At 49.7% G+C, this 24,926-nt stretch overlaps 1 protein-coding gene across 1 annotated transcript in view; it reads left to right on the top strand.

The window, feature by feature from the left end:
• The window catches only part of LOC101071348 (glutamate receptor ionotropic, kainate 2), an 88,568-nt gene that overhangs the window by 18,168 nt on the left and 45,474 nt on the right, over nucleotides 1-24,926 (top strand). Inside the window, 5 exon segments of the mRNA XM_029838511.1 lie at nucleotides 10,812-10,979; nucleotides 11,798-12,055; nucleotides 15,161-15,342; nucleotides 16,893-16,946; nucleotides 17,472-17,645. Of these exon segments, the coding sequence (XP_029694371.1) occupies nucleotides 10,812-10,979; nucleotides 11,798-12,055; nucleotides 15,161-15,342; nucleotides 16,893-16,946; nucleotides 17,472-17,645 (836 nt within the window).

Genomic DNA, 24,926 nt, shown 5'->3' with positions numbered 1-24,926 from the left:
GCAGAAAGAGTTGGAAATATTCATCACATGCAAATGTTTCCTTCACACACGTCTGACTGGGATTCATTTGGCTTCCTGATGTCTCACGGTGCAGATTGTTGCCACGGCCGACGGTTGTTTGTGCCGTGCTGGCTGTTGCCGGTGGCCTGATGGATCCTGCTAATCCTGTTTCTCAACCAGGAAACAAAAGTGTTTCCAGAAAAGCGTGGAGTTTCAGGAGGGGGCTCGTTCTGAAGGGTTCTGCTGGGTCTCACAGATTTGCGGGGGAGAAAATCACTTAGGTGAGGATGTTGACTTGATAGGAAGTCTTAAAGATAATCACCGTGGTAACCCCCCTCCCTCCGCCACAGGGTCTCTGCTCTCCTGAAAGCTCTTCTGTCAGTTGTCGTCCGCTGCTGTGTTTGGAACCCCTGTCCTACAGACGGACGCGTCTGTCTGTCTGTCTGTCTGTCTGTCTGTCTGTCTGTCTGTCTGTCTGTCTGTCTGTCTGTCTGTCCTGATTGGCACCCGCGACCAGGATCATTACTGCATCATTCGTTATTCCGTGTTTCTTAAAATACAGACGCATCTCTGAGCAGCAGACGGTGACGGTGTCGGTGTTGGTGACGGTGCTAGCAGCTAGTGCTAGCAGCCCTGCCATGTTAGCTGATACGACGTTTGCTACCTTACTCTTTGCTCAACCACAGAGAAAACCTGGAGCTCTATAGTAGATGACAATTGATTGTTGTTGCTCTTCTGGTGTCTATGCCCCCCCCCCCCATTACGCTACCTGTGGATATTCACACCACATTCTTCTCACACGTAACCGCTTCAGGTGTCTCCATCTCACACTGAAAGTGAGAACTATTCCCACCATTTTCCCACCTCCGGCAATATATCATCTGTGCCCCGCGAGGTGTTTCCACAGCTTTATACCAGCCTTTTGTGAAAGGTATGTGCTCACCACTAATGTGTTAATTACACCATTACACTGTAAAAACACTGTTGGTTCCTGCACGTGTACGTGCGTGTGCCTAATCCCTGACAGTTGGACCACATCAGGAGTGGGTGGTTAAAAGAGCTGCTAAACTGAGCCGATTGGGAATTAGAAGCCATCACGAGTGAAAATCAGTCCTGAATTTTTTGTCCTCACTTTTGCTGCAACAGTCGATATTTTAGGTGATTCGGGTATAAGAGACAAACCTCTGACTGTGCTCAAATATTTGCACGGCCTCCTTTACCTTCTGTCCAGATCAGTCCGTTTGTCCACCTTTCAACGAGCATCAACATCTCCAACATCTCACTGAAAACCGCTGATAGCCACCATGTCTAAGGTCCCGTTAGCATGCAAACACTCTCATGACTTAAACCAAAAACAGCTTGGTCCTTTCTTATTTATTTCACCCGTGGTTTGTAACTGCTCTGGTGGTCTGGTTCACATCCCATCATGACCCTTTGATGACAGATTGGATGAGGAACTATGATTTTAATGAAAGTGGTTGAGGTGGAACCTGAGAGAGAAGCTCAGTCATTCAGTCATCAATCATCAGGCTGCTCAAACAGCCAGAGCAGAGCTGCTGGGAGGGAGCTTCACCAGGACTCTGAAGAACCAGCCTGCCCCATCGTCTGTCAGATAAACCCAGTCAACTTTCAGGGGTTCACTTTTCTTCTGCTTAGCAGCCGGTGAGTTGTGGAAGCCTCACACCCGACTGAGTTTGGGACATCTAGTGGGAGAACTGGGGCCGTCTGGGAGGTGCAGAAACAGACCAGAACTAAAGCCGCCGAGCCACGCCCACAAAGACTTGGAACCCACCTCCGGATATTTGAGTAGCGGCGCAGTCACATGACTGAGTAGCTGTCTAGCAAGGGAACTAGGCAGGGATCCAAGTAGAGGTCCTGACTGGGAACTAGGCAGGGATCCAAGTAGAGGTCCTGACTGGGAACTAGGCAGGGATCCAAGTAGAGGTCCTGATTGGGAACTAGGTAGGGATCCAAGTAGAGGTCCTGATTGGGAACTAGGTAGGGATCCAAGTAGAGGTCCTGACTGGGAACTAGGTAGGGCTCCAAGTAGAGGTCTAGATAGGGAACTAGGTAGGGATCTAAGTAGAGGTCTGGGTAGGGAATTAGTATTATAAGTAAAGGTCTAGATAGGGAACTAGGTAGGGATCCAAGTAGGGGTCTAGATAGAGAACTAGGTAGGGATCCAAGTAGAGGTCTAGATAGGGAACTAGATAGGGATCCAAGTAGAGGTCAAGATAGAGAACTAGGTTGGGATCCAAGTAGAGGTCTAGATAAGGAGGTAGGTAGGGATCTAAGTAGAGGTCTAAGGAGAGACACTGGTAACCCAGTTAACCGGCTTCGTATCAGCAGGCTCATCTGTGTGTCACGCTGTCCTGTAGACCTGGACCTTCTTTTGGTCTTGAAGTAATCTTTGAAAGTCCTCGGCAGGTTTATCTTGGACACAAACAGATTGGTTTCCATAAGCTCCTCAGTATTGAAGCTTTCACACACCAACACACAAAACAGCCTGAGGTTTCCTTCTTCGTTGTGCTAAATGTGATGTTTTCGGTGTGTTGCTATGCTCAGTTAGCACATGGAAACAAACTGGAATTTATTCAGTACGTTCACATGGACTGGGGGATCCTGCTTAATGAAGTCCTTGTTTAGGAGATAAATATCAGTACAACACAAATCACACGTATTCTGACATCTGTCAGAGTGAGTCCACTGTGGCTTCTTGTGCGTCTGGCACAAGTTTCAGCTCACACTAATTTGAGTTATTTATAGCAACCGAAGGCAGCGACAATGTACGGGCAGCCTGTTCACCGCTAACATGGGCTGTCATCTTGCTGCCTTTTCTTTTCCATCAAAACATCGAATCATGTTAAACTCTTTATAGAAAGAAAATGAAATATGACTCGTCATTTAGCTGATAAGCCACTGTGCAGATCCTCACGAATGGACAGGACAAGGCATAAAGCTGCCACTGGACCAGTTTGATTTTGGAGTTCCAGTTTACTTATAACTGGGACGCTGGCGACACCCACATGGACCAAGACAAGAACAGGACATTCACTTTTTGTACTCAAGTCAGTGTGAACGCCCAGATTCCTGTGAAATGGTGGTTTCAGTCAGCATTGGAGGGCATCATCCCCACCTGCTGTTAAAGAGAGCAGTCGATGACACTTTTGCTAACACTGATTGGCCCTAGCAACGGCCCAAGACCCAGAACAGGTTGACTCTAGGGCTGAGGACCTTGGTTCAGCAGAGGTCCTGCCGGAGTTTCTTATGGGGCATTTTTGCAGTTTAATGTGATTACAGCCAGTTCAACAGTTTAAACAACAGCACAAATATGTTAGAAGGTCTCCAGCATGTGGATGAGGGGGACTAACGTTCTCATTATGTCAAGGTTAAAGCTCCTGTTCTTCTAGTCCAGATCCAAAGTGGTCCAGAGCCCAGAGCAGCCCCTCAGCTGGAGCAAGTTTGAGGTTGTGTAATGAGGACGTGATGGACCAGCAGCAGCTCTTAGCTGTTTGGATCTTTAACTCAAAACAAAAGATGAGCTCCACATTTACCTGCTCATGTGTAAAGAAGGAAATATTTATGTTTGGGTGATGTAGGAGACAGTAGAGGACTCACGTTCTTCACCAAAAGCCCATAGGTAGGCAGACAAATCCAGGACAGGACACTGGGAATCAGGTCCAAATTCCAAACTGATATGAGACACCTGAGCTTAATCAGGCTTCAGACAGAGACGGAGAGGACAGGACAAGATCTTAACGTAGTGCAACGCCATCAGTGGACCTGACCACATGACCTCCTCACATGTCTGAGCCAATGGTGGGCGGAGCCTCTGTTGATCAGGCCACTGGACCTTTGGGGACGGACCTGGAGGACTGGGGGAAGGTGTGTTACTGCTATCATTGGCCTTGTCTCAAAGGCTTCATGGTATCTACGAGCTGTTTGTGTTGCCTCTGCTGTTTAGGAGGCGCTGATGAAGGAAGGAGCCGCTCTTCCCTCGCACTGTGTCTACATGACACACATCCTCTTTTTACTTTACATTAATATTTCATCACATTTTTATGTTTCCAAATGAGCCACTTTGTTGTTGGCGGGTGAGGAGGGTGAGATAAAAGAGGGTGATGCTTCCATGGCTGTAAGCATGGAGCCATCCGGAGGTGCAGAGATGAAAAGAGATGAGGAGAGAGGTAACACATCTCTCCATCTGAGGGGGAATTCTCCCTTCAAGGGTCTCATCAGGATCTCTCCAAATGAAACCATTATCTCGACATTTGTGCCGCAGGCGCTCACTCGCTCGCTCGCTCGCTCGCTCTTTCTCTGCTGCGCTGAACTTCTCCTCTTTGGAGATGTGAGGAGAAGATGAAAGATGGAAGGTGACAGTGGTGGGGAGGGGGTGGGTGAAAGGGGAGGAGTGCCAGAGACGGAGGAGCTGTTGGCGTTCACGGTAACGGCTAATTCACACAGAAGAAGCAGAGATTTAGCTAGCTTGTCATAACAGATGCCTGAGTGCACCCGGAGGGAGCTGTTCTCCACCTGCTCTGCTTCACTCTGAAATGTCTCCTCCAGTGCAGTCCACCCTAATGGACACACACCCACCCACGCACACACAGACACGCACACACACACACACATACTCACGCACACAAACACACTCACACACACACACACACACAACAGAGGGAAGTGAATGAGATGGCGAGAGGATGAAACAAATGTGGGTAATTTGAATCCACGTGGTCTCCGAGGAGCCGTAACGCTGCAGCGGTAACGACGTCGCCGTGTTTAACGTTGTTGGGTAATCTCAATAAACATTATTGTTCGAAACAACGGTAAAATCAACATCAAAGCAAAGGCTCTGCAGCATGAATGGTCTTATATAATGAGAACGAAATAAGCTCATTTAAAGAAACTTGAGATTTAAAGTCTAAATCCAGAATTTGGTCAATAAAGTTTGATAGGTTTGTGAGCTTTGTGGTGAGCTGGCGTGATGCTGTGATGTCCTCACAGAACCTTCACTACAGCTGAACAACACAAACACCCTGAAAGAACAGAGCTGCTGGAGAAAGTTAGTGGGGCTGCGAAAACCAGGTGACTGGCCGTGACTGAACGCTCTGCTCCGGACCGGCGTCTGGGCTCAATGAGGGGACAACGTGGGTAGACATGGGGACATGAAGGACACAGGCTTCACCAAAGAATCAGGTTTAGCTGGAGCCGAGCTCTCCTGTAGGTCTGCAGCAGAAACATCTGCAGGAGATCTGCAGGTCTGGAGCAGGAACCTCTGTAGGTCTGGAGTAGGAACTTCTGCAGGTTCTGGAGCAGGAACCTCTGAAGGACTACAGCAGGAACCTCTGTAGGTCTGGAGTAGGAACGTCTGCAGGTCTGGAGCAGGAACCTCTGTAGGTCTGGAGCAGGAACTTCTGTAGGTCTGGAGTAGGAACTTCTGCAGGTCTGGAGCAGGAACCTCTGTAGGTCTGGAGTAGGAACTTCTGCAGGTCTGGAGCAAGAACTTCTGTAGGTCTGGAGTAGGAACTTCTGCAGGTCTGGAGCAGGAACTTCTGTAGGTCTGGAGTAGGAACTTCTGCAGGTCTGGAGCAGGAACCTCTGTAGGTCTGGAGTAGGAACTTCTGCGGGTCTGGAGCAGGAACCTCTGTAGGTCTGGAGTAGGAACTTCTGCAGGTCTGGAACAGGAACCTCTGTAGGACTACAGCAGGTACAGTTGCAGCTCCAGTGTTCTTTGTCACTAGTCAAATCTCATCTTTTTGCTGGGTTGGATCAGGCTGGAGAGAGATCACCTAAATGAGTGATTGTTTGATTGAGTCTGTCAAAGCTTCAGAAGCTCCAGCACAGCCTTTGGAGAACCTTTGGAGACAATAGTCCATCAGCAGTTCCAATTTTCTTTTATTTCCAGTAACTGTGGACGGTGTTGTGTTCGTCTCCAGGCCGGCTGGAGGAAGTCCTCCTGCTGACCGCTGTTCATCATAAATAAGTCTTGGCTTCATTTTAGAACATCCAGGCTGATAGTCTGAATGATTTAATCCTGGTCCAAGTTCATGGTCATGTGACCCAGAGAGCCTCCGGCAACTACAGGAAGCAGCTTCAGCCACCTTTAGCAAACTATCGTCACCGTTACTTTAGTATCCTTTGATCAGCCTTTGATCATCTGAATCTCAGTGGTGTTTCTTTATCTACTGACAATGATAAGAGAACAAAGACTGTTTGGAACCAACTGTGTGTGTGTGTGTGTGTGTGTGTGTGTGCCTGTGTGTGTTGCCTTGCCCAGCAGCTTTAGTTTAACTGCCCTGGTGTGGAGGGGAAGATGAGAGGGCTGGATGGACACGAGGGGAGGAGGTGAGCTTCTGCAGTGACCTGAGGACCCTCCTGTCAGAGGATTAATGATCCAGTATTGATCCCATTACAGCCGGCTGAGGGCTGCAGCGGAGCTGCGTGGCAGCGGACGCCTTCATTAGCGCCATTGCTGGGCAGAAAGAAAGTTGCTTCTACTTTCATGCCTTGGCTGCGGCTGATCCTTTAAACGGACCGGGATTCCATCACAATGACGGACTCGGGGGAGGGGGAGTAAACGGGCTCAGGAGCGGCGTGACCTCGACCCCTCGTCTGCCTCATTTTTCCCCTTTTACTCCCGATGATATCGCACACTTGGCCGAGCAAAAGAAAATCAATATTCCCCCTCCAAGTTCACAGGCGGAGCTGCTCATTAAAGAGCGGAGGAAACGGCGGCGCTGAGCGCATCGGCTCTGCCCGCCGGAGTTAAGCTGCGGGGATTGTTATCATTGTTAAGCAAATAGATCCACGCGGGGGGAGAGATAGGAATAATCAGATTTACCGGCTGCATGTCTGCACACCGGTGAAAGCTTCCCCTCGGAGCGGCGGATGCCACCTCAGCACGCCGTTGATCCGCAGGAGGCTGCCAGAGCAAAGCCTCCCTCAGACCTGCTGCTCCCATGGATCTGGCCGTCTGTTTCTCCTCTCGCCCCCCTGTTTCCTTCAACCTTTAAAGTTGTTGGCAGGATGAAGAGCAGCGGATCGTCACGTGTGTCAGGACGAGGAGCTCTGACTCACATCAGCTCCGCCCTGTGCTAGCGGCTCTTTTTAGCCGCCGCCGCCGCCGCCGCCGCCGCCGAGCCAGCCTGTTTGCTGCCTCATTGACATTTGCAGATGGGAGCCGTTCACAAAGGCGGTGACGGAGGAGGAAGGCTGACATTCTCTGCCTCTGCTGGTGCTCCACAATGGCTGAGGAGCACTGACATTTATGAAAGGCTGAAGTGAGAACTCCTGAGGTTTCCCGTGATGGGCGGGTGGAACCTCCAAAACTCACCTGTGTCGCAGCGATCCAGACTCCAGAGAGCAGCAGAATGAAACACTGGCGGGTGAGAATGGGAAACAAAGAGTGTGAAGAGGGTGAGAGCGAGTGAGAGCGAGGAGGAACTGTCAGAATCCTCCAGCGGGCGAAGGCCTCTCTTCTTTGTGAAGCTTCCTTCTCCCACAAGAGCAGGCAGCCTTCTGCTGTTGATCCTGCATGAAAAAGGTACAAAATGTTCTGCACAAACAGACCCATGAATGATAATTCAGCAGAGCCTGCGGAGCGTTTCCTCACAGTCCCAGAGACAGAGGAAGAGCCTTCAATAACCAACATTTCTGCTCAATTTCAAACACTTAACAAAAAGAAACTGGCTGCTACAGAAAAACCAGAGGCTCCTGTGGGAAAAGCACCCAGATCCAAGCTCCGCAGCAGGATGGAGAAAGTCTGGAGGAACGTCAGAGCCAGAGCAGCTCAGAGCTGTTCTCACCAGGCTCCTATCAAAGGAAGTGGATGAAGGATCTGGTTGCAGGTCTGGGCTGAGGCTCGATGGTGAGGACCAGTGGCTCCAAATGTTCTCCGTGAACTCTCTGCAGAACGAGGCCACAACGAGAGCTGCCTAATCAATAACGAAGCATCTATTTGCCTCTAATAAGTTGATCTGAAGTGTTGGTCAGATCCCCCCCCCCCCCCCCACCCCCCCCCCCACCCCCCCACCCCCCCCCCCCCCCCCCCCCCCCCCCCCCCCCCCCCCCCCCTCCCACCCCCCCCCCCCCCCCCCGGCGGCGGCTGTGGTGCAGATGCAGCCGTGGCCATAAATCATCTTGCACACAACAGACAGGAGGCTTCCGCAGGATCTACGATTCATGTCTAGGAGGGAGAAAAATTGAGATGGCTGATGATTGTCGGCCGTCTGGGAGCCGCCGGCCCCCAAAGGACCAGGGGCTTGGTTCCGTGGTCGCTTCGACCCTTCGGGACGACGCCCTCCGGACTGTTTCCTTCCCCCTTCTGAAGGGTTGATGGAGATCGAGGAGGAGGGTCTCTGGTCTAACTGGGACATTGAACGGATTTTAAATGGTCGCGTTATGGTTCAGTTACCCCCACCACGGTCATGAATTCCTGTTGGTAACCTAGCAAGTCCACGTGTCCAGGTTGGTGTTTGTGGCTTCGCCGTCGTTTCCATGGCGACCCATCCATCACAGTTCACTGATGCTTGTGGAGTGATTATTTCCATCTCAGCCTTAATAAAAAAAATACAGGCGCATATGAGAGAAAAGAAGCTGCAATATGTGTAAATAAGACGTGATGATTTCCATCTGTCTGCTCATCTGTGTGGATGGAGGCAGCTCACGGCTTCACGTGGTCCGTCTGGACGTGCGTCTGCGCGTCCATCAAGGACTGATCAGGCTACAGGTGAATGACGGTGGAGTCCTGCTGCCTTCAGAGCCTCTGACATCACCAAGGAGGCGCGTTCCTTCTGCTGAACTCCTGAACCCTTTGGATCTCTCACCACGTGCTCACAAAGGTTCCAATCAGAAGAACTTTCTTGTGTCCAGAACTTTATTCCCACCGGCGTCTCCGGATTCATAACGTACTTTATTTTGAAACGAAACCCGTTTTTATTTCTGTTTGCGTGTTCCGGAGCGTGCTGGGTCCTCGTTATTTCCTAGCTGATAGCTTCAGATGCTATCTCTGTTAGCTCTTCAGATTCTTCAGCGCCGTCCAGATCCGTCTCCTTTGACTGGAACAGATTCTCAGCAGGAAAATCCACAACTTCTCATGTGTGAACGGAGCCGCTCGGAACGTTCAGCTTTCCAATTATAGTACATCCCCTTTAACTGATGCTTATTAATTCCCTCAAACTCATTATGGGATGCAAAACAGGAGTCTCCCCGTGTGGTGCATGCTAATGTCGGCAGTGCTGCTGTCAGAGCTGCTTCTGTGTGCACATTTGCTTCAAACGTCACCGCTCAGACAAATAAATGTCCATGAAAAGGCGAGTTTCAGCGGCTGTGAGGCAGCATTGATCAGAATCTGTGGTAATCGCTTGTGACAGGAGGGAGCCGCAGTACTTGTGTGTGTGGATTACATTGTGCTCTTGAAGAGGGTCCTACAGTGGAGTAAATAAAGCTGGTGTGACTGACACTGAGCCGCCGGGGCCGGGCCACAGAGCTCACCCAAACAAAACACTTCAATCTCTAACCGTTGCTCTTCGCGGCTCCCCGAGGGCTCCATTGATTGATTCTCCGGCCAATCAGGGAACATTGATCTCAGAAGCCCCTCGCCCTCCCCCCCCTCCCCGGCCCCTCCGGCCCTCGCTGCGTCCATTCATCTGCTGGCTGTCAGAAGTGTTCAGAGCAGAGCCGAGAGGAGCGCTGAGCCCTCAGAAAAGGCTCCGCAGCTCCTCCACCTACAGGAGGCTTTCAGCTACAGCAGCCTCAGGTGCACGGCAGAGACTGGCGTTACGGACCCGTCCTGTTTACGCTTGACAGTCAGATGGTTACGCTGTCCTGCGCAGCGGTGAAGCTAGCAGCATTAGCATCTGAGGACCTGTTCTGGTCGGACAGGTTTACGTTGTCAGTTCAACTCATCTCATGTGATGAGAAGAACAAGCGAGACAGAAACTTGAGTTTACTCCTGCCTTTAAGTACATGTAAATTTAGTGTGTGTGTGTGTGTGTGTGTGTGTCCGTGTGTGTTCATCTGTCACTTGGTGTAGCCTGTAGTGAGGCTGGGACACTAGAACCCCACCACACTGATCCCAGCAGCAGATGGACAAAATGGGGGGTGTCAACCATCTCCAGGACAACCAAGACTTCCGTCCCCCAGATAAATGGCCAAAGACCTCTGATCAGCACCAGGTGACCAGACTGTCCCTGAACACCTGATGGATTGTTGTTGAAGGTGTAGACCTAAAAGCAGCCTGTTCTCCTGGGGTCTGACCACAGTCCCATGAGTTCAGGTTCCTCATGGGGTGAGCAGCAACACTGAGTAGGCCAGCAGCTCCGCCCTCAACAGGAAGTCTCCACATCCTCAGAGGAACTTCATGTCCTGCTGGAAGAAGGGCGATAAGACTGGTAACAGACTGGTCGAGCTGCTGTCCTCTGGTGGACGGTACCACAGCAGACTCAGGACCAGTTTCATGCCCCACACCATCGAACTGTTGAAGTCTGAGCCCAAACACCGTCGAGCAGTCACCTCTGACCAGGCACATTCCTCTGACCGTTTGCTAGCTTCTGCTCCGTCTTGACCTTCTTAAGTTGGAGTTGAGACGTGAGAACTTCATCATGGGTGATGCTGCTGTCAGTAAAAACCTCTTGAATCCTGAAAACTGGACACATGCTAACCGTACAGCTAAGTGAGCTAACAGCAGCTAATATCTTTCAAGTGAAAACATTTGGTGGTTGCTGTGGAAACGGATAAAGAGTGCTCTGTTTTTGTTGTTCCTGCTGGAGGCTTCTAACAGTGGATCCACCTGTGTTTGTCTTTGACAGGTGGGATATTTGAGTCCATCGAGAGCGGCCCGTCCGGCGCCGAAGAACTAGCCTTTAAATTTGCTTTAAACACAATCAACAGGAACAGAACCCTGCTGCCCAACACCACGCTCACCTACGACATCCAGAGGATAAACATCTACGACAGCTTCGAGGCCTCCAGGAAAGGTATTTGTGTGTTTCACCTGCGGGGCTGACGGCAGGATCAGCCTGTGCTGCCGTCCGTCTGGCTTCAGGTGTAAATATGAATATAAATATATACATATGTGTTGCTACTGCGGCGCTGCTTTGCATTGTAAATGTCTCCTGTTGCGACGCTCGCAGGCTGCTGCAGCCTTGATTGTGACAATTATAATCAGGCGAGGGAGGAATAGCTGAGCGCTCCAAATGTAAACAGAAAGAATTGATTTGCTTCAGGTAGCGACTCAGCTGCAGTAATTCAAAGAGCCATTTGGCCCCCGGAGACACCCAATAAAAGCACAATAATCTATCACTTGTGTGTGTGTGTGTGTCAGGCCGCCACTCCAACCTCTTATCAATTATGGATCGGTGATTAGGCCAACTAGCTCTCAGCTAAAGTACAGCCGCGCTAACAGCGTCGCTGGTTTTACCTCCGTCAGATAAAGCTGGTGAAAGAGACAATACTTGTAGGACAGCTAATGGCTAAACTAAAGGGAAGCTAAGCACTATCAAGTATTCATCAAATCAGCAGCAGTGCTGTCGTCGTGGAGACCAGTGTGACGGGAGGGCAGCAGGGTCAGAACATTATTCAGCTGTTTAACATCTTTAGCTCAACCGAATAAACCACAACAGTGCCACCAGGTCACATGACAGCGGAGGGGCTAACGACTTGCTAATCAGATTTACAGTGCTGATGTCTGTGGTCATGAGGTCAGACGCGAAGGTGTCTGCATGGTCACGTCAGAACCATCATCCTGGCGCTCTGGGGGCACCCCGTGATAACCCAGCCTGTGTTCCTTCTCCAGCTTGTGACCAGCTCTCTCTGGGGGTGGCGGCCATCTTTGGGCCGTCTCACAGCTCCTCGGCCAACGCGGTTCAGTCCATCTGCAACGCCCTGGGGGTGCCGCACATCCAGACCAAGTGGAAGCACCAGGTGGCGGACAACAGGGACATCTTCTACGTCAACCTTTACCCAGACTTCTCCTCTCTGAGCCGGGCCATTCTGGACCTGGTGCACTTTTTCAAGTGGAAGACGGTGACGGTGGTTTACGACGACAGCACCGGTGAGACGGCGACGCCCTTTTCTGATGTTTGATCGCAGCTTTGAAATCAGAATCACAGCCAGGAGCAAACCTCCGTGAGAATCAAAAGGATTTTTTTCCTCCTTTCAACCAACTCAAATTATTTTGACTTTTTTTAAAATAAAAAGACAACAAATAAATCTTTCAGTGAGCAGATAAACAGGGCTGATCAGAGGCTTTGTGGTTTGTTGTGCTTGACAACCTTGGTGCTGGAGTCCAGGTCAGCGGGCGACAGCTCAGCCAGCAGGCTGGGAACAGGCGCCATATGAGCGGGGTGATGGTTGCCAGCCCGCAGATGGGCCCCGAGGCTCCCCAGAGCTCCCAGCCTCACACACACACTGGGAATACTTTGTTAGTATTCAGGCCAGATGAAGCCAGTGCTTCACACAGTTATGCTAATTGTGTGTGTTCATTTTCAAATGAGGCAAATTAGCAACACAACAGCCAAACAGCGGCGTAAAAACGCCGCCTGGGCTGGTTTGTTGGACACGGTTACGGTTGCTGTGTCGTCTTTATCATCGTTCATGTGCTGGAGGCACAAACTCAGCTAATGTGCACGATAGATATCACAGGAGCCTCCACCAACACAAGCAAAGCTCCCTGTAGGCTGGAACGCTCATGACCACGCCGCCGTCTGTCCTCTTCACTCTTTCTTCATCATTTCATTACTGTGTCTAAGGAAAGAGGAGGCGCCATTATTAAAAGCAGGGACAGAACCTTGTTCCCAGGTGCACGTGTGAGCGGACTCTCCGCCCCAGAGATCAGCGAGCAGCTGTGGGACAAATTGATCGCCATGATTTCATCACCTCTGTTAATCCGCTTGTGGAGACGTCGTTGCTGGTTCACGACGGGGTTAATAGTTGCTTGATTTTCTGTCCTGTGATGGGAAATGAGATCGTTGCTTGAGCAGCCATCGGCGTCACCTTTCCTGCTGTCGCAATTTACACAGGTGACCTGATACTGAGGACAGATAAAAGAGTCAATGAGGGCGAAGACAGAACCTGACTGGACTAGGAATCACGTGAGCCGCAGTGCCCAGGAGGCAGAATGAGGCTTTATCCTGCAGCCGCTCAGGGTCCAGACCAGATGATGGAAAAATAACCCTAACCTTCTAACGCTAACCTTCTAACCCTAACCATCTAACCCTAACCATCTAACGCTAACCATCTAACCCTAACCTTCTAATGCTAACCCCTAACCCTAACCATCTAACCCTAACCATTTAACGCTAACCCTAACCCCTAACCATCTAACCCTAACCATCTAACGCTAACCCTAACCCCCAACCCTAACCTTCTAACGCTAACCCTCTAACCCTAACCATCTAACCCTAACCATCTAACGCTAACCCTAACCCCCAACCCTAACCTTCTAACACTAACGCTAACCCTAACCCCCAACCCTAACCCCCAACCCTAACCCCTAACCCTAACTATCTAACCCTAACCCCTAACCCTAACTATCTAACCCTAACCCCTAACCCTAACCCCTAACCCTAACTATCTAACCCTAACCCCTTACCCTAACCTGTAACCCTGGCTAGCCTGAGTGGTGGCTGTTTTGCTACTCTGAACAGTTTAATTTGCAGATGTTAAATCCATTTATGAATTTCAGGAATTCCTTTACTCCCAAAGAACACCTTTCCACCATTTACACATTCCAAACCACAGCTGACAGTGCTGTGAGGCTCGTCCTGGTTGGAGGAGCTATGCTAACAGGACTAGCAGCAGCAGTGTTATATGTACGTGTCAGTCGTTCTTTACTGCAGCCATAAAGTCTGAAGTCAACAGGAGTCGCTGCACAGCTAACAGGCTAAATAACAACAGCTGGTTTTACAGTCGCGCTTCCTCAGCGGAGCAGCAAATAAATTAGCCTTTGATTTAATGAGTTTAAGCAACTTTTTATTATTTTTATATTATAAGATTTATTTAGTTTTATTTTTCAGTGTTGTTTAGAGATCTACTTAAAATATTTTCTAGCTTCAGAACTGAGATGAAATCAAACCGTTGATGAGAAGAATCGCTGCCATGGTTTAAAAAATCAGGATGCTTATTAAATGGAAACGAACGAACGATATTCCCGAACGAGTGAGGAATTATGAGAAATAAGAAAAGATGAAAAGAACCAAAGAACCACCGTCCAGTTTTTACTGGCTACCTTATGCAGAGGTGCAGACCAGCCTCAGGAGCACGTCCCTTCCAAACCTCTGACCCGTTCTGAATGAATCTGCCCGAAACACGTTCACACAGCAACCGTCAACTGCTCTTTTCACCCACAATGCAACGCTGCATGTGTAGGGCCAATAAGAGCCAAGCAGCAGGATGTGCTGAGCCCCTTCACAAAGAGGTTTATCAGCTGGGCCGGGAGAGCCTCAGACAGCCCAGAACATGGATCCTGGAGCAGGTGTCCACATCAGCAGCAGCAGCAGAGTCCTGATGGTGCACGGCGGCCAGGTGCAGCCACGTGTTTGAAGAGCGAGTGCAGCAGTCCGACACGTCTGCCTGCTTTTATGGATGTTAGCTAACTAACCGTGAAGCGCAGAGCGGCGCCGCTGCACAGGAAGCTGTTTTTCTGCGATGTCAGCTCAGGTGGCATCAGGCGCTGGCGAGAGTCACAGCTCTCACACGTGCACACGCATGCTGGTCACAACAGGCACGGCCACTCATCTGGAAGCAGGTTTGCTTTTAGAGGGTTTGATTCATTTAGACCTTTAGAAGGAACCTGGATTCTTGGTCCATACATGAAGAAACCAGTCCAGCTGAACCACCAAAGCTTTGAGGAACACGGGAGAACTGGACAGTTAGCTTAGCTACAGTGGAAACTGATAAAGGCATTTAGGACCCCCTGAAGACCCAGTTTCTGGCTGATTCTGGATCAGTGTGGACAGTATTGAAATTGGAATGAGGCTAAAGCTAAAGCTGGGTAGCATCACTGACTTCAGAAGAATATTAATGGCCAAAAGTGGAACCATGTGGAGACGGGGGGCAGAGAAGTTTGCACGTGTAGGACCACCGAGGAACTGGTGGAGGCTGATTCTGTGGACTCAGCCAGGAATCAGTGACGGAGCCTTGTTGTACTTCCTTGCAGGTCTGATTCGGCTGCAGGAGCTGATTAAGGCGCCGTCCCGGTACAACATCCGCTTGAAGATCCGGCAGCTTCCCCTGGAGTCAAAGGACGCCAAGCCGCTGCTGAAGGAGATGAAGCGAGGGAAGGAGTTCCACATCATCTTTGACTGCAGCCACGAAATGGCTGCTGGGATACTGAAGCAGGTGCGTGCACGTCTCCTGTATTCACGAGCACGGCTGTGATGGACACCTCCAGAGGTGGGCAGCACTGAGTCGAGGAGAAGGAGGAGTACTAACAAGACCTGTAGCTTGTAATAATGTGTTTTAACTGTAACAACATGTTAATAGCTGGTAATAGCATGTTATTAACAGATAACAACATGTTAATAGCTGTAATAGCATGTTATTAACAGGTAACAACATGTTAATAGCTGTCAACACAGGGAGAAACCATGGTTGACTGAGCTGAACTGAGGCACTTTTGAAACAGGAAGTCAGAACTGTTACAAAATGTGTGTAATTGTTCAACTACACAGAACAAATCTTGCTCAGTTTAGTGAAACAACAATGAAACATTTAAAAAGTTGAAGTTCTGTCTGCGTTTGACCCTCTGGTGCATGAAGGCGCCTTTATTTTGACGAAAGCAGCTTTTGTTCTGTTAACGGTCCAGTTTTTTTTTTACGTTTTAAGTTAAAGCTCAATTTTTAAAATCCCAAATCTGGTGTTCAGGAACCTTGAAAGGTCCAACAGAATTAAGAAGCCTGAATCTTTCTTGTACTCGCAGGATTTATAAATGATCAAAGAACATTTTCAGTGAAGTGCTGTTCTCCAACGATTGGTCGGAAGCTGCAGGACTGCGTCATTATTAATGTTCTGCTCCTGAAGGACTGATGTTCTCATCACACCACAGCTGGAGGACCTCCCTCATGGAGACCTTTAGCAGAGCAAACCCTAACCACAGGTAGCACGCTACACAGCTAAGTCTCAGAGCTAACCAACAGTCTGACCACAGTTTAAGGCTTGGTCTTTGGTTTAAGGACCAACACCGGTTGACCTGCTGACCAGGGGAGACGTAAGGTCGGAGAAGGTTAAGACCACGACGTTTCAAAACAAATGCCAGAATATAAAAATCAATACAAAGATGAACAGGAGGTCAGTGAGGTGATCCTAAAAGCGTGCTAAATAAATGCGCTCTCGTTGTTTGGGTCCAGTTGCAGCAGCATTTTGGACCAGCTGCACTCAGGAGTCTGGGTCAGGCCAACATAGGGACCTCAGGTGGACATCAACAGGAGCCCAGCAGTTGGCTGTACAGGAGGTCTGCAGGAGCTGTACAGGCTGTAGACGTTTGATGGTGATTGATGCCCAAAACTGCTGCCATGGCAACAGTGCCTTGATGTCAGCAGTGTGCTCTTATGGTGAAGAGGTTTATGTTAGGACCGATGATCCCATGGCAACAGAAAAAATGCCAAGTTGCGTCAACATGTAAACAAACAGTCCACAAGAGACTGTTAGACACACACACACAAACACACACACACACACACACACACACACCATGTGCCAACTCTAACCTTTTGTTATTTTTACCTGAGTAGTTTTTGGGAAAGAGTAGTTTTAACATCATCAGCTGTGATCCTTCAGAATGTTCTGTCTCTCTGTCTCTCCCTCTGTCTCTCTATCTCTGTCCCTCTGTGTCCCCTGGTGTTTGGACAGCTGTCTGCATTCATGTCTAAGTGTGCTGGTGTCTCCTGCAGGCTCTGGCCATGGGGATGATGACTGAGTATTACCACTACATCTTCACCACGCTGGTAAGTGGCGGGCGAGGAGCCGTCTCACTGTCACGTCCAACCTCAACACACGAACATCATTCCATCATTCCTGCTGTGATCCACAATGGATGGATGGATGGATGGATGGATGGTGGGTGGATGGATGGATGGATGGATGGATGGATGGATGAATGGATGGGTGGGTGGATGGATGATGGATGGATGGATGGCCTCACCCTACAGATGCAGGGTTAGAGAACAGCACTGTGATGTCACCATGTTCCTGCCAGCTCTTCCTCCCTCATCTGCTCCATCAACACCAACATTGTTCCCTCCTCCACCAGAGCAGAGTGGTGACCTTCGACTCTGAAGATCACAGTCACCAAACTAACAGTTAGCTTTCACCATTAGCATCAAGAGCTAATCACTCATTATCACGCTAAAGTTGCCCTCACACGTTTACGGGACCTGGAATCTAAATCCACTAAATCCAACGACGGTGTTTATCGGCTGCCCTAAAAGTCCTTCTCTCCACTTCTTAATTACAATTCCTCCTTTTTCCAGGATCTGTTTGCACTTGACGTGGAACCTTACCGATACAGCGGAGTGAACATGACGGGCTTCAGGATCCTCAACACAGAGAACAGCCAGGTGGCCTCGATTATCGAGAAGTGGTCCATGGAGAGACTCCAGGCTCCACCCAAACCTGACTCTGGTCTACTGGACGGCTTCATGACCGTGAGTCCTCCAGTCAATGAGTGAATGAATCTGCAGCATGAATCAAAGCCCTGGTACTCCAGGAATGGCCTCCAGGGGGCGCACTTCATAAAGAACCTCATTTATCACTTATTCAGACTTGAAAAATGTGACAGCCGCAAAAATCCCCCCCAAAAGGTTTGTCACACCAGACACCACTTTCACACATCTGACAAGAGGTTTCCCTGAATCTGTTCCCCCATGGAGCCAGGAGCAGAGCGGCTGGTGCTCATATATATATATCACATATTGAAGGTGTTTCATTGGTGCTTTGTGACACCTCCTGCATGTGGAAATCAGAATGTGGGCCATAACTGGCTGCTGAGGTTGAATTTTTGCTGGATTCTGTGTCTGACTGTCAGCGAGCGTCCTCGGGGAGGATCCAGGAGCGTGTGAGGCGCGTGCCTGCGGTCAGAGTCGCTGTGATCTGACGCTTGTGTGATCGCAGCGCTCAGTCTGTAATAAATGCTCCTCCGCGCTGCTTTCATAGCGCTCTTAACCAGGAATCCTGCCAAAAAGCCAGACCACCAGAGACCAGACATGGGCAGCCAAATAAAGCGGAGCCAACGAGTGGAGAACAGAGCAGGCGGAAGAGAGCCTCGTATTCCCTGGACGCCTGTTGAGATGTTCAACGTCAGGTGGTTTGGTCGGATTCCAACATGTTTCCACGTGTTCCTGCTGATTGAGAGCAGCGGCTCCGTGTTTCCCAGCAGGAACACGGCCGGGTGTGCCGAGTCCAGCTCCGGCCCCGGGGACCGCCTTACTCGCCACGACCTCCGTTTGTCCCATTTGTGGCTCAATCAATATTATTTCCCGCTTGAGACCACTAATGGACTGAGCGTTAGCCTCGTACTGCTCCCCAACCACAGCTCCCAGCATGCCCAGCAGGCACCGGGATGTCTTACGTCATTAATGAGGGAGCTGGCGGAGCTGTTTAATTGGCTCGGAGCCTCAGCAGGTGAGCCGAAGCGGCTGGTCGTTATTTCGGACCCGGCGACAGCTGAAGATTTATGTGTGCGCGGCGGTGACCCGACTCATCGCTGAATTAATGCTCCGAGAGTTAGAAGGTGGGAATTGACTCATTAGACAAATGGCAATCAGTCAGCGGCTAATGCATATTGATGTGGGGAAAGGTTCCGTAAAAGTCTGATTAATGCTTTCATTTGTGGACCATATTTATGCTCTTGTGTGCGGAACAAGGGAGCCGCCGATGCGCCCCAACATATGGCCCCGATGAGGACAGATGATGCTCGACGGAGGATGGAGGTCTACATGGGGCCACCTCGGCTCCCTTTGTTCCAGGGTCACCCAGCCCAGAACTGCAGGTGTCAGTCCTGATGGCCCCCGAGCTGGGCTGTGAGCTGATGCTCCAGAACCACGTCATCACCCAAAAGCCACTGCTCCGTCAGTGACGGTGACTCTGAGCTGACGTGCAACAGCACGTGCAGTGCAAGTAGAGCAGAATCGACCGGCTGCCCCCTTAGGGAGCCCTGGACCGTCTGTTCAGAGCTGCCCCGGCAACACTGAGCCCCTTCTTCCAGTTCTGGAGAGATCAGATTATTCTAGCGAACAGGTAAACCAGACAACAGCCCTGATCTGATTATTGGTAATCGGATTAACACACTTTGATCCTCCCAATACTGCCATGTCAGCGTGAACCCGTTCATCTGGATAATTGTTTGCTAAATTGACTAAAGATTATTCTGAGCCTGTGTTACAAAATGCAGGAAAGGAAGTGACATCATCACCAGGTGAGGCCAAAGGTCGTACAGGTGGCTTTAGCCTCACCGATGAGGAGTAGCCCCGGTTTCTGAGCAAACCAGAGGACCAGGACACCTGCTGGTTTGTTGACACGAGGAGGACATGAGGAGAAGAGATGGCAACATGAACATGTTTTGGTATTGATTCAATTTCATTGGTATCAGGTGCTGATCCGTGATGATGACTCAGGTCCCGATGGGCCCTAAAGGGTGCTGACGAGTCCTTTTGGGCCCTGATAGGCCCTGATAGGTCCAGATGAGTCCTGTTGGGTCCTGATGGGTCCTTTTTGGGTTCTGATGGGTCCTTTCAGGCCCGGATGGGCCCTGATAGGTCCTGTTGAGTCCTGATCGGTCCTGTTGGGTCCTTTTAAGCCCTTTGGGTCCTGACAGGTCCTGATGGGTTCTGATGGGCCCTGATGGGTCAGTTACTCCTGAGCACAGATCAAACCCAGGTAAAAACCTCCAGCACCACGCTTCCTGTCCTCAATTAATGCAGCGCTGCAGAATCCCTGCGTGAGTCGGGACTTTACATGCCCGACAAGGCTGACCTTAGCCGCTCCGTGCGCTCATTAGCATAATGTCTGTCCATGCTAATTGCTTTAGCTGCTGTCTGATTCATTGTGCACGGTGCCAAATTGAAATGCAGCATTAAAACAGGCAGGCGCTACTGTATGTTCCTCATCTATCTGCTTGTCATTAAAACCTGAAACAGAGACATTAATTGTACTTCTGACCCCCGAAGTCTTCAAGTTCATCTGTTATTTGGAGCTCCTGAAGCAGGCCTGAGTGGCCACAACATTTCTGTTTCCAGGAATGTCTGAGCACATTTAAGTCTGAAGCTTGTTGCTTGAATCTGATCCAAACAGGAAAATGTCCCCCAGCGGGATCCAACATGTTCTGTTAATGAGATTACCAGATGGACTTTTGGTGGACATCCGAATGTTATTTTATTCCTGATACATCAGATCCAAACTCTTCCAACTGTCCTCCTAAATCAGAAATAACCAGGAGAGCTGGTTTGCTGGTGTGTGAGACCGTGTGTGTGCTGGTCTCACCTGGCCAGACCGGCCTTCAGAATGGGGGCTGGAGACCCTGAGGTGGGTCGGGGTGAGTGAGGGCCGACCTTGGGCAGAGGCTGCTGGCCCTGTCAGCATACAGCTGCGCTTCAGAGGAAGTGACCTCACTCAGCTCTTTGATAATCCGATCACGCTCGACTTTCTTTGCCTTGTGTTGCATTGTGGGATATGTAGGACAGGTTTGTTGCAGCTTCTTCCAGCTGAGTGTCTTTATTCCTCTTCTTCTCTGTTTACATCAATGTGACTCCGCCCCTCCACCACTTCCTCAAAGTATGCAATGACAGACCATAATAAGCTGCCCTCACCTGACTTACTGCCAGGTCTACAACCCATGGTGCAATGCTCCTGGGTGTTCACCTGTCCTGCTGATTCTGAGCTGCTGTGGGAGCCGGCCTGGTCCAGACCCGACGGGGTCTTGGGCGCTCCGAGCTTCCATTGGTTCTCTCTTCATTATCTCTTTGCTGGAAAAGCTCATCAGATTCACTTGAGTGTTACAACCATTAGTCTTGCCGCCCGTGTGTCTTAGTCACGGGACAGCGGATTCTGCTGCTGAAGCAATATGGCGCGGTTCCGCTGCCAGTAACGTCTGCAGTCCAGTCCGGGCCCGACCATTAGCGCCTGAAGGAGTGAAAGTCTTTTTAATTAGGAGAGCTCTGCTGTAAGACTCATTTGCATTGTTTCCAGCATGAAGAAACGTTCCATCTGCATTTTCCTCCCTGCAGAAACTCGCAGGTCCGACACGTTAACGGCGGCTGCTGCCCCCCATCCTGGAGGAGTTGCAGGGTTCAGCAGCGCCGGATGCATTGTGGATTCTGCTCCACATCAGGAGATTAGATGCTTTGAAGCTTGTTCACCATGTTTAGTACGCTGAGTGGAGGCAGAAGAATTGGGGGGGTTCAGATGTTTGATGTATGGAAGCGTCCACCAGCCTACACAGCAGGGATGTCGAACATCCTGGGTTCTGCTCGGGAGAAGAGAAGACCCGGCTGGATTGTGGAGGACTGGTTCTGCTTCAGAGCTACTGCAGAGCTACTGAAAGAAGTTAAAACTCCTAAAATGAAACGGGGATGTTTTTACCTTTGTGTTATTATTTCTCTTTGTGACAAACCAAACTGAGCTGAAAGTGCACTTACAGGCTAATTAATGTTGAGCCTCTTCCTAATCCCGATTAGCCTCGGACGTGTGTGTAGACGGTTGTTGATCAGAAACCAGACGGGGGTCGTAGCCTGATGCTCTTCAGGGCACCACCAGCACTGAGGCAGGCCGCGGTGCGTCACCGGGGGAGGGGGGATCCAGCAGTGAGGATGAGTCAGACCCCGTCTGAAGATATTCACACGCTTTAGATTAAATGAAGCTCAAAGCTGAGGCCCTGGGGCTGCTGCCGTCGTTCCTCAAAGTGGGCGAGCGCTCTGCTGGCATGCTGCTTTTTTAGGATGAGGATTATCAAAGGCTTTCTTCACACCTTCACTGAGGGCCTTTCGGCAAAAAAAAGAAGTGGTTGTGGTTTACGGACTCTTCCGGACCTTCGATCTCCTGGAGACACATTTACGGGTCACTCAGGGTTGAGCTCCTCTCTGTGCAGTCGGATTAAAAACGACTTGCTCAGCATCTCAGATGTGTGGAGGACCGTCACACTGGGCAGCCGCGCCATAGCCAAGCACGCCTCCCCGCTAATGTCTGGATCATTTGGCTCGTGCGAGTGCCTCCCGCCCCTGCACCGGACAGTTGGAAGAGCTGCGCCTCAGCAGGTGCAGGTGGTCACACGTGTGCACGGGCACAGATATGTGTGCTTCTTTCCTTGTCTGCTACGGTCGTCTTCCACCTATAAAGGCTTTAACTCACACTCCAAATGATTTGGCTTCTTTCATGTCAAAGTTAAATTAGATGTATTGTTATTATTCTGATTCTTGCTTGTAAAGCTTCTCATGGGCCAGCTCGCCGTCCACATGCTCCCGTAAGTGGACTCAGCTGGGCCATGTGGGGTGGTGGTCCGGCTACGTCCATTCTAGACCAGCTCTGGCCCCACTCAGCTGGTCTCCACTTCACCAACTGTGACTCTGCTCTCATCAACTAGCTGGGCTGAGCTCGCTCAAACTCTTCAAAGGGGAATAGTCATGCAAACTTTGACACTCCATCTCAGCTCCATCCATGAGCACATGCGCAGTCAGTAACCGTCAGATTTCCCGTCTCCTGACTGACTTTATACCTTGAATGCAGCATGCAAGGCTGATTCACAGCCTGGTCCCTCCAAACCCAAACCTGCAACTGTTTGGTTTTTTTATGTATAACCAAAGGTCGAGCTGTTCCGGATCTGTTGCTTGTTGGGAGACGTCACATCAATTTTCCCTTCTGTGGTTAGTGTTGAAAGAGGTGTAAATCATACCTGCTGTTGATGTTGCATGTTGGGGTTCAAAACGACAGCAAACACACCAGCGCTAGAAACAGAAGAGCCCCTTGGATTGGGTTCAAGGTGGGAACTGAGATATTAGAGTCAGATTAGAGATTAGAGTCAGATCTGAGATTAGAGTCAGATTAGAGATTAGAGTCAGATCTGAGATTAGAGTCAGATTAGAGTCATATTGGAGATTATGGTCAGATCTGAGATAACAGTCAGATTAGAGATTGGAGTCAGATTAGAGACAGATTGGAGATTATGGTCAAATCTGAGATAACGGTCAGATCTGAGATAACAGTCAGATCTAAGATTAGAGTCAGAGGGGCAAAAGCCAATCAGGTGTTGATTGATGTGCTGAGAATAACTTCAGACATTGTCAGCTGCCCCACCAACAACCGCCTTGATGTGTTTTTAATTGGGCAGATTTGGGTTGTGCAGAAATATTGTGATCACAGAAATGAAATCTCCTCTGGGAACGATTCTGTTTAAAATGAACACAGCAATAGAGACACTAATGATAATATACTAGACTGGAATAGTCATTAATCAGGGTAGTGTAATTACACCAGTACAAGCTGAATTTATTTAAAGGCTGTAAAGAAATTGTCAGTGCATTTGTTGGGGACTATTTTCAGTAGTGGATTAATCCATATTTGCTCCTGTAATTGGGGCAGAGCAGAGATAAATGTGCAGTTGAGTGGCATTAGGCTGTATTACAGCGAGTCCCTCAGAAAGAGGAAGTGGGATAACTTCCCCAGGAAAACAGGACATTTGGATGCTGTCAAGAGGGCGCACGCGGTCGTCTGTTTAAATGATGGAGACACACGCTGGACTTTGGTCTTTTTATTTAAACCTCATAAAGAAGCCAGAGAGCAGAAGATCAATAAAAAAAAGAATGAACATGTTTCTGTACAGCCAACTTCCAACTAGCGCCCATCAAGCTAACTGATAGCAGTGCAAACAGAAGATTAACCAAGCGATTGTTTTCTGTTTTTAGAAGTGAGACAGGAAATGAGTTGCGGAGACGTGGCTGACTCACATTGGTTTATAGAGTGGCTGATTCCGAGGCTCCGGCAGAGGCGGATAAATGTTAAACTGAAGGACTGAAGGGCTGTTGAGATTAGCATCAGCGTCACATCAAAATATCTTGAAAGTCTTCTTTATGTTGCTGCTTCAGGAAGCGAGTCCATCCTTCACCACTGGAGGCGCTGTTGAACTCTGCAGGAACCTTTTTGACACGGTCCCTGATGTCCGTTCATGTGGTCCCTAACAGAGAGGAGGGATGTCGCAACAACAGGAAGGATGAAAAGACCAGGATGCACAAAAGAGGTTGGAGTAAAGTGGCAGAGGACCGAGAGAAAGCGGGAAATGAAAAAGAAGCATTAAATCTGTGTGTGAAAACAGATGATTTCCCATTTAACACTCCATTGAGTTCCCTGTTATCCTCAGTCCTGTCCGCCACCGTGGAGGCGCCGCAGCTCCCCTGCTTTCACAATAACAACCCTCAAATCATCCAGCCACACACACACACACACACACACAAACACACACATACTCCTAAATGTCTCCACCACAGAGGTTCCTGCCAGGTTATTAGGCAGGCTGCAGGGTGCTGGGTGGGGGTGGGTGAGTCCCAGCAACAACACTCGACCACCCACGCTTCTCTGAAGAGCTCCAGGAATGGACCATGATGGAGTCAGCTGGAGATCCTGTCAACATATGTGGCGACATATGATTGCCCAGTTGCTCCAGCTCACACTGGTACATTCTGCTCGAAGAAAATTTAGCGTGATGAATTCAGTTCCACTGATGAGTCAGATGATAATGATTATGATGGTGATGATGATGGTGATGCAATGGTGATGATTGGTATTCCAGACATCTCATCAACTACCAGGGAAACGAGTCTTGGTTTGATGCTGTAGGACCAGTAATTCTATAAGACATGTGGCGGCCAGGCTGTCCGGTGTCCCGGTTGTCCGGCTCCCTTTACCTCCACTACCTCATGACAATGGTTGTTGGTGTGAGGCCA

This window comes from Takifugu rubripes, chromosome 7 (assembly GCF_901000725.2).
Source record: "Takifugu rubripes chromosome 7, fTakRub1.2, whole genome shotgun sequence".
Lineage (NCBI taxonomy): Eukaryota > Metazoa > Chordata > Actinopteri > Tetraodontiformes > Tetraodontidae > Takifugu > Takifugu rubripes.
The sequence above is the reverse complement of the archived record's forward strand: the minus strand, read 5'-3'. Positions and strand labels throughout refer to the sequence as shown.